Source organism: Oncorhynchus nerka, linkage group LG18 (genome assembly GCF_034236695.1).
Source record: "Oncorhynchus nerka isolate Pitt River linkage group LG18, Oner_Uvic_2.0, whole genome shotgun sequence".
Taxonomy (NCBI): domain Eukaryota; kingdom Metazoa; phylum Chordata; class Actinopteri; order Salmoniformes; family Salmonidae; genus Oncorhynchus; species Oncorhynchus nerka.
Window position 1 is genome coordinate 4,165,902 of NC_088413.1, and position 10,632 is coordinate 4,176,533.

General features: G+C 46.3%; 1 protein-coding gene across 3 annotated transcripts in view; it reads left to right on the plus strand.

Moving 5' to 3' along the window:
• Positions 1-10,632, plus strand: part of LOC135561719 (integrator complex subunit 15-like) — a 157,485-nt gene that overhangs the window by 16,583 nt on the left and 130,270 nt on the right. For all 3 annotated transcript variants that reach the window (XM_065003454.1, XM_065003456.1, XM_065003455.1), the window contains 2 exons: positions 8,004-8,110; positions 9,287-9,455. In XM_065003454.1, coding sequence (XP_064859526.1) covers positions 8,004-8,110; positions 9,287-9,455 — 276 coding nt within the window. The remainder of the gene's footprint in view (positions 1-8,003; positions 8,111-9,286; positions 9,456-10,632) is intronic.

The following is a 10,632-nucleotide window of genomic DNA, read 5'->3' on the forward strand; positions in this document are numbered from 1 at the left end:
TCATCTTCTCTGTTCACTCTACAAGGTGATCTTTAACCCTGACCCTAACTCATCTTCTCTGCCCTGTTCACTCTACAAGGTGACCTTTAACCCTGACCCTAACTCATCTTCTCTGCCCTGTTCACTCTACAAGGTGACCTTTAACCCTGACCCTAACTCATCTTCTCTGCCCTGTTCACTCTACAAGGTGATCTTTGACCCTGACCCTAACTCATCTTCTCTGTTCACTCTACAAGGTGATCTTTAACCCTGACCCTAACTCATCTTCTCTGCCCTGTTCACTCTACAAGGTGATCTTTGACCCTGACCCTAACTCATCTTCTCTGCCCTGTTCACTCTACAAGGTGACCTTTAACCCTGACCCTAACTCATCTTCTCTGTTCACTCTACAAGGTGATCTTTAACCCTGACCCTAACTCATCTACTCTGCCCTGTTCACTCTACAAGGTGACCTTTAACCCTGACCCTAACTCATCTTCTCTGCCCTGTTCACTCTACAAGGTGATCTTTGACCCTGACCCTAACTCATCTTCTCTGTTCACTCTACAAGGTGATCTTTAACCCTGACCCTAACTCATCTACTCTGCCCTGTTCACTCTACAAGGTGACCTTTAACCCTGACCCTAACTCATCTACTCTGCCCTGTTCACTCTACAAGGTGACCTTTAACCCTGACCCTAACTCATCTTCTGTTCACTCTACAAGGTGATCTTTAACCCTGACCCTAACTCATCTTCTCTGCCCTGTTCACTCTACAAGGTGACCTTTAACCCTGACCCTAACTCATCTTCTCTGTTCACTCTACAAGGTGATCTTTAACCCTGACCCTAACTCATCTACTCTGCCCTGTTCACTCTACAAGGTGATCTTTAACCCTGACCCTAACTCATCTTCTCTGTTCACTCTACAAGGTGACCTTTAACCCTGACCCTAACTCATCTACTCTGCCCTGTTCACTCTACAAGGTGATCTTTAACCCTGACCCTAACTCATCTACTCTGCCCTGTTCACTCTACAAGGTGATCTTTAACCCTGACCCTAACTCATCTTCTCTGTTCACTCTACAAGGTGACCTTTAACCCTGACCCTAACTCATCTTCTCTGTTCACTCTACAAGGTGACCTTTGACCCTGACCCTAACTCATCTTCTCTGTTCACTCTACAAGGTGATCTTTAACCCTGACCCTAACTCATCTTCTCTGTTCACTCTACAAGGTGACCTTTAACCCTGACCCTAACTCATCTTCTCTGTTCACTCTACAAGGTGACCTTTAACCCTGACCCTAACTCATCTTCTCTGTTCACTCTACAAGGTGACCTTTAACCCTGACCCTAACTCATCTTCTCTGCCCTGTTCACTCTACAAGGTGATCTTTAACCCTGACCCTAACTCATCTTCTCTGTTCACTCTACAAGGTGACCTTTAACCCTGACCCTAACTCATCTTCTCGGTTCACTCTACAAGGTGATCTTTAACCCTGACCCTAACTCATCTTCTCTGTTCACTCTACAAGGTGATCTTTAACCCTGACCCTAACTCATCTTCTCTGTTCACTCTACAAGGTGACCTTTAACCCTGACCCTAACTCATCTTCTCTGTTCACTCTACAAGGTGATCTTTAACCCTGACCCTAACTCATCTACTCTGTTCACTCTACAAGGTGATCTTTAACCCTGACCCTAACTCATCTGCCCTGTTCACTCTACAAGGTGATCTTTAACCCTGACCCTAACTCATCTTCTCTGCCCTGTTCACTCTACAAGGTGACCTTTAACCCTGACCCTAACTCATCTACTCTGCCCTGTTCACTCTACAAGGTGATCTTTAACCCTGACCCTAACTCATCTTCTCTGTTCACTCTACAAGGTGATCTTTAACCCTGACCCTAACTCATCTTCTCTGTTCACTCTACAAGGTGATCTTTAACCCTGACCCTAACTCATCTACTCTGCCCTGTTCACTCTACAAGGTGATCTTTAACCCTGACCCTAACTCATCTTCTCTGTTCACTCTACAAGGTGACCTTTAACCCTGACCCTAACTCATCTTCTCTGTTCACTCTACAAGGTGACCTTTGACCCTGACCCTAACTCATCTTCTCTGTTCACTCTACAAGGTGATCTTTAACCCTGACCCTAACTCATCTTCTCTGTTCACTCTACAAGGTGACCTTTAACCCTGACCCTAACTCATCTTCTCTGTTCACTCTACAAGGTGACCTTTAACCCTGACCCTAACTCATCTTCTCTGTTCACTCTACAAGGTGACCTTTAACCCTGACCCTAACTCATCTTCTCTGCCCTGTTCACTCTACAAGGTGATCTTTAACCCTGACCCTAACTCATCTTCTCTGTTCACTCTACAAGGTGACCTTTAACCCTGACCCTAACTCATCTTCTCGGTTCACTCTACAAGGTGATCTTTAACCCTGACCCTAACTCATCTTCTCTGTTCACTCTACAAGGTGATCTTTAACCCTGACCCTAACTCATCTTCTCTGTTCACTCTACAAGGTGACATTTAACCCTGACCCTAACTCATCTTCTCTGTTCACTCTACAAGGTGATCTTTAACCCTGACCCTAACTCATCTACTCTGTTCACTCTACAAGGTGATCTTTAACCCTGACCCTAACTCATCTGCCCTGTTCACTCTACAAGGTGATCTTTAACCCTGACCCTAACTCATCTTCTCTGCCCTGTTCACTCTACAAGGTGACCTTTAACCCTGACCCTAACTCATCTACTCTGCCCTGTTCACTCTACAAGGTGATCTTTAACCCTGACCCTAACTCATCTTCTCTGTTCACTCTACAAGGTGATCTTTAACCCTGACCCTAACTCATCTTCTCTGTTCACTCTACAAGGTGATCTTTAACCCTGACCCTAACTCATCTTCTCTGTTCACTCTACAAGGTGATCTTTAACCCTGACCCTAACTCATCTTCTCTGTTCACTCTACAAGGTGACCTTTAACCCTGACCCTAACTCATCTACTCTGCCCTGTTCACTCTACAAGGTGACCTTTAACCCTGACCCTAACTCATCTTCTCTGTTCACTCTACAAGGTGATCTTTAACCCTGACCCTAACTCATCTTCTCTGCCCTGTTCACTCTACAAGGTGACCTTTAACCCTGACCCTAACTCATCTACTCTGCCCTGTTCACTCTACAAGGTGATCTTTAACCCTGACCCTAACTCATCTTCTCTGCCCTGTTCACTCTACAAGGTGATCTTTAACCCTGACCCTAACTCATCTTCTCTGTCCTGTTCACTCTACAAGGTGACCTTTAACCCTGACCCTAACTCATCTTCTCTGCCCTGTTCACTCTACAAGGTGATCTTTAACCCTGACCCTAACTCATCTTCTCTGTTCACTCTACAAGGTGACCTTTAACCCTGACCCTAACTCATCTTCTCTGTTCACTCTACACGGTGATCTTTAACCCTGACCCTAACTCATCTACTCTGCCCTGTTCACTCTACAAGGTGACCTTTAACCCTGACCCTAACTCATCTTCTCTGTTCACTCTACAAGGTGACCTTTAACCCTGACCCTAACTCATCTACTCTGTTCACTCTACAAGGTGACCTTTAACCCTGACCCTAACTCATCTTCTCTGTTCACTCTACAAGGTGATCTTTAACCCTGACCCTAACTCATCTACTCTGTTCACTCTACAAGGTGATCTTTAACCCTGACCCTAAATCATCTACTCTGCCCTGTTCACTCTACAAGGTGATCTTTAACCCTGACCCTAACTCATCTTCTCTGTTCACTCTACAAGGTGACCTTTAACCCTGACCCTAACTCATCTACTCTGCCCTGTTCACTCTACAAGGTGATCTTTAACCCTGACCCTAACTCATCTACTCTGCCCTGTTCACTCTACAAGGTGATCTTTAACCCTGACCCTAACTCATCTTCTCTGTTCACTCTACAAGGTGACCTTTAACCCTGACCCTAACTCATCTTCTCTGTTCACTCTACAAGGTGATCTTTAACCCTGACCCTAACTCATCTTCTCTGTTCACTCTACAAGGTGATCTTTAACCCTGACCCTAACTCATCTTCTCTGTTCACTCTACAAGGTGATCTTTAACCCTGACCCTAACTCATCTTCTCTGTCACTCTACAAGGTGATCTTTAACCCTGACCCTAACTCATCTTCTCTGCCCTGTTCACTCTACAAGGTGACCTTTTAACCCTGACCCTAACTCATCTTCTCTGCCCTGTTCACTCTACAAGGTGACCTTTAACCCTGACCCTAACTCATCTTCTCTGCCCTGTTCACTCTACAAGGTGATCTTTGACCCTGACCCTAACTCATCTTCTCTGTTCACTCTACAAGGTGATCTTTAACCCTGACCCTAACTCATCTTCTCTGCCCTGTTCACTCTACAAGGTGATCTTTGACCCTGACCCTAACTCATCTTCTCTGCCCTGTTCACTCTACAAGGTGACCTTTAACCCTGACCCTAACTCATCTTCTCTGTTCACTCTACAAGGTGATCTTTAACCCTGACCCTAACTCATCTACTCTGCCCTGTTCACTCTACAAGGTGACCTTTAACCCTGACCCTAACTCATCTTCTCTGCCCTGTTCACTCTACAAGGTGATCTTTGACCCTGACCCTAACTCATCTTCTCTGTTCACTCTACAAGGTGATCTTTAACCCTGACCCTAACTCATCTACTCTGCCCTGTTCACTCTACAAGGTGACCTTTAACCCTGACCCTAACTCATCTACTCTGCCCTGTTCACTCTACAAGGTGACCTTTAACCCTGACCCTAACTCATCTTCTCTGTTCACTCTACAAGGTGATCTTTAACCCTGACCCTAACTCATCTTCTCTGCCCTGTTCACTCTACAAGGTGACCTTTAACCCTGACCCTAACTCATCTTCTCTGTTCACTCTACAAGGTGATCTTTAACCCTGACCCTAACTCATCTACTCTGCCCTGTTCACTCTACAAGGTGATCTTTAACCCTGACCCTAACTCATCTTCTCTGTTCACTCTACAAGGTGACCTTTAACCCTGACCCTAACTCATCTACTCTGCCCTGTTCACTCTACAAGGTGATCTTTAACCCTGACCCTAACTCATCTACTCTGCCCTGTTCACTCTACAAGGTGATCTTTAACCCTGACCCTAACTCATCTTCTGTTCACTCTACAAGGTGACCTTTAACCCTGACCCTAACTCATCTTCTCTGTTCACTCTACAAGGTGACCTTTGACCCTGACCCTAACTCATCTTCTCTGTTCACTCTACAAGGTGATCTTTAACCCTGACCCTAACTCATCTTCTCTGTTCACTCTACAAGGTGACCTTTAACCCTGACCCTAACTCATCTTCTCTGTTCACTCTACAAGGTGACCTTTAACCCTGACCCTAACTCATCTTCTCTGTTCACTCTACAAGGTGACCTTTAACCCTGACCCTAACTCATCTTCTCTGCCCTGTTCACTCTACAAGGTGATCTTTAACCCTGACCCTAACTCATCTTCTCTGTTCACTCTACAAGGTGACCTTTAACCCTGACCCTAACTCATCTTCTCGGTTCACTCTACAAGGTGATCTTTAACCCTGACCCTAACTCATCTTCTCTGTTCACTCTACAAGGTGATCTTTAACCCTGACCCTAACTCATCTTCTCTGTTCACTCTACAAGGTGACCTTTAACCCTGACCCTAACTCATCTTCTCTGTTCACTCTACAAGGTGATCTTTAACCCTGACCCTAACTCATCTACTCTGTTCACTCTACAAGGTGATCTTTAACCCTGACCCTAACTCATCTGCCCTGTTCACTCTACAAGGTGATCTTTAACCCTGACCCTAACTCATCTTCTCTGCCCTGTTCACTCTACAAGGTGACCTTTAACCCTGACCCTAACTCATCTACTCTGCCCTGTTCACTCTACAAGGTGATCTTTAACCCTGACCCTAACTCATCTTCTCTGTTCACTCTACAAGGTGATCTTTAACCCTGACCCTAACTCATCTTCTCTGTTCACTCTACAAGGTGATCTTTAACCCTGACCCTAACTCATCTACTCTGCCCTGTTCACTCTACAAGGTGATCTTTAACCCTGACCCTAACTCATCTTCTCTGTTCACTCTACAAGGTGACCTTTAACCCTGACCCTAACTCATCTTCTCTGTTCACTCTACAAGGTGACCTTTGACCCTGACCCTAACTCATCTTCTCTGTTCACTCTACAAGGTGATCTTTAACCCTGACCCTAACTCATCTTCTCTGTTCACTCTACAAGGTGACCTTTAACCCTGACCCTAACTCATCTTCTGTTCACTCTACAAGGTGACCTTTAACCCTGACCCTAACTCATCTTCTCTGTTCACTCTACAAGGTGACCTTTAACCCTGACCCTAACTCATCTTCTCTGCCCTGTTCACTCTACAAGGTGATCTTTAACCCTGACCCTAACTCATCTTCTCTGTTCACTCTACAAGGTGACCTTTAACCCTGACCCTAACTCATCTTCTCGGTTCACTCTACAAGGTGATCTTTAACCCTGACCCTAACTCATCTTCTCTGTTCACTCTACAAGGTGATCTTTAACCCTGACCCTAACTCATCTTCTCTGTTCACTCTACAAGGTGACCTTTAACCCTGACCCTAACTCATCTTCTCTGTTCACTCTACAAGGTGATCTTTAACCCTGACCCTAACTCATCTACTCTGTTCACTCTACAAGGTGATCTTTAACCCTGACCCTAACTCATCTGCCCTGTTCACTCTACAAGGTGATCTTTAACCCTGACCCTAACTCATCTTCTCTGCCCTGTTCACTCTACAAGGTGACCTTTAACCCTGACCCTAACTCATCTACTCTGCCCTGTTCACTCTACAAGGTGATCTTTAACCCTGACCCTAACTCATCTTCTCTGTTCACTCTACAAGGTGATCTTTAACCCTGACCCTAACTCATCTTCTCTGTTCACTCTACAAGGTGATCTTTAACCCTGACCCTAACTCATCTTCTCTGTTCACTCTACAAGGTGATCTTTAACCCTGACCCTAACTCATCTTCTCTGTTCACTCTACAAGGTGACCTTTAACCCTGACCCTAACTCATCTACTCTGCCCTGTTCACTCTACAAGGTGACCTTTAACCCTGACCCTAACTCATCTTCTCTGTTCACTCTACAAGGTGATCTTTAACCCTGACCCTAACTCATCTTCTCTGCCCTGTTCACTCTACAAGGTGACCTTTAACCCTGACCCTAACTCATCTACTCTGCCCTGTTCACTCTACAAGGTGATCTTTAACCCTGACCCTAACTCATCTTCTCTGCCCTGTTCACTCTACAAGGTGATCTTTAACCCTGACCCTAACTCATCTTCTCTGTCCTGTTCACTCTACAAGGTGACCTTTAACCCTGACCCTAACTCATCTTCTCTGCCCTGTTCACTCTACAAGGTGATCTTTAACCCTGACCCTAACTCATCTTCTCTGTTCACTCTACAAGGTGACCTTTAACCCTGACCCTAACTCATCTTCTCTGTTCACTCTACACGGTGATCTTTAACCCTGACCCTAACTCATCTACTCTGCCCTGTTCACTCTACAAGGTGACCTTTAACCCTGACCCTAACTCATCTTCTCTGTTCACTCTACAAGGTGACCTTTAACCCTGACCCTAACTCATCTACTCTGTTCACTCTACAAGGTGACCTTTAACCCTGACCCTAACTCATCTTCTCTGTTCACTCTACAAGGTGATCTTTAACCCTGACCCTAACTCATCTACTCTGTTCACTCTACAAGGTGATCTTTAACCCTGACCCTAACTCATCTTCACTCATCTGTGCGTTTCACTGTGAGGTCTACACCTGTTGGTTAAGGGCTGGTCAGTCAGCATTTCACTGTGTGTGTGTGTGTGTGTGTGTGTGTGTGTGTGTGTGTCGTCTTCAGTGTGTTTGTGTTCAAGTTGTATAATCTGTGTTTTACTTTTCCTTCTGTCGCCAAGGTAACCAGGCTGACGAGAGCCGCATGGCGTTGCTAGGCAAGCTAGTCTCCATGGCGATCGCTGTGGGCAGGGTCCCCATCCTGGAGTGTGCTGCTACCTGGTTACAGGTTAGAACACAATAACACACACCTTCACTTACCGAGGACAGGACAGGTCTATGTTATCAATAACACACACCTTCACTTACCGAGGACAGGACAGGTCTATGTTATCAATAACACACACCTTCACTTACCGAGGACAGGACAGGTCTATGTTATCAATAACACACACCTTCACTTACCGTGGACAGGACAGGTCTATGTAGTGATATAGGTTATCAATAACACACACCTTCACTTACCGAGGACAGGACAGGTCTATGTTATCAATAACACACACCTTCACTTACCGAGGACAGGACAGGTCTATGTTATCAATAACACACACCTTCACTTACCGAGGACAGGACAGGTCTATGGAGTCTTTAGGTTACCATAACACACACCTTCACTTACCGTGGACAGGACAGGTAACACACACACTTCACTTACCGTGGACAGGACAGGTCTATGTTATCAATAACACACACCTTCACTTACCGAGGACAGGACAGGTCTATGTTATCAATAACACACACCTTCACTTACCGAGGACAGGACAGGTCTATGTAGTGATATAGGTTAGAAGACTAACCAGAGTGTGTGTGTGTGTGTGTTCCAGCGGTCCCATCCTGTCTACTGTAGAAGACTAACCAGAGTGTGTGTGTGTGTGTTCTAGCGGTCCCATCCTGTCTACTGTAGAAGACTAACCAGAGTGTGTGTGTGTGTGTTCTAGCGGTCCCATCCTGTCTACTGTAGAAGACTAGCCAGAGTGTGTGTGTGTGTGTGTTCCAGCGGTCCCATCCTGTCTACTGTAGAAGACTAGCCAGAGTGTGTGTGTGTGTGTGTGTGTTCCAGAGGTCTCATCCTGTCTACTGTAGAAGACTAGTCAGTGTGTGTGTGTGTGTGTGTTCCAGCGGTCCCATCCTGTCTACTGTAGAAGACTAACCAGAGTGTGTGTGTGTGTGTGTGTGTGTGTGTGTTCCAGAGGTCTCATCCTGTCTACTGTAGAAGACTAACCAGAGTGTGTGTGTGTGTGTGTTCCAGCGGTCCCATCCTGTCTACTGTAGAAGACTAACCAGAGTGTGTGTGTGTGTGTGTGTGTTCCAGAGGTCTCATCCTGTCTACTGTAGAAGACTAACCAGAGTGTGTGTGTGTGTGTGTGTGTGTGTGTGTGTGTGTGTGTGTGTGTGTGTGTTCCAGCGGTCCCATCCTGTCTACTGTAGAAGACTAGCCAGAGTGTTGGTGGATGACTATTGTTCCCTACTTCCTGGTTCCATGGTTCCAACCCTCAACAACCTCAGCTGTTCCTGTCCTCCATTCTGCTGCCAGTTCATCACTGCTGTTACCACCCTGTATGACCTCTCTACAGGTACACTGCTGTTACCACCCTGTATGACCTCTCTACAGGTACACTGCTGTTACCAGCCTGTATGACCTCTCTACAGGTACACTGCTGTTACCACCCTGTATGACCTCTCTACAGGTACACTGCTGTTACCACCCTGTGTGACCTCTCTACAGGTACACTGCTGTTACCACCCTGTGTGACCTCTCTACAGGTACACTGCTGTTACCTCCCTGTATGACCTCTCTACAGGTACACTGCTGTTACCACCCTGTGTGACCTCTCTACAGGTACACTGCTGTTACCACCCTGTATGACCTCTCTACAGGTACACTGCTGTTACCTCCCTGTATGACCTCTCTACAGGTACACTGCTGTTACCACCCTGTATGACCTCTCTACAGGTACACTGCTGTTACCACCCTGTATGACCTCTCTACAGGTACACTGCTGTTACCTCCCTGTATGACCTCTCTACAGGTACACTGCTGTTACCACCCTGTATGACCTCTCTACAGGTACACTGCTGTTACCACCCTGTATGACCTCTCTACAGGTCACTGTTGTTACCACCCTGTACCTGTTACAGGTACACTGCTGTTACCACCCTGTAAATACCTCTCTGGTGGTATAGAGCTGTTACCACCCTGTGTGACCTCTCTAAAGGTACACTCTTGGTGTGTACCACCCTGTGTGACCTCTCTGGTACACTGCTGTTACCACCCTGAGTCAGGACAACATCTCTACAGGTACTGCTGTGTATACCCTGTATGACCTCTACAGGTACACTGGCTGTTACCACCCTGTATGACCTCTCTAAATACATCTGTTACCACCCTGTATGACCTCTCTGGTACACTGCTGTTACCAGCCCGGTCAACCTCTCTAAAGGTACACACACTGCTGTTACCACCCTGTGTGACCTCTCTACAGGTACACTGCTGCTACCACCCTGTGTGACCTCTCTACAGGTACCACACCTGCTTTACCACCTCATCACTCTCTGAACACTGCTGTTACCAGCCTGTATGACCTCTACAGGTACCTGCTGTTACCACCCTGTATGACCTCTCTACAGGTGCGCTGTTACCACCCTGTATGACCTCTACAGGTACACTGCTGTTACCACCCTGTATGACCTCTCTACAGGTACACTGCTGTTACCACCCTGTATGACCTCATCTCAGGTACACTGCTGGTT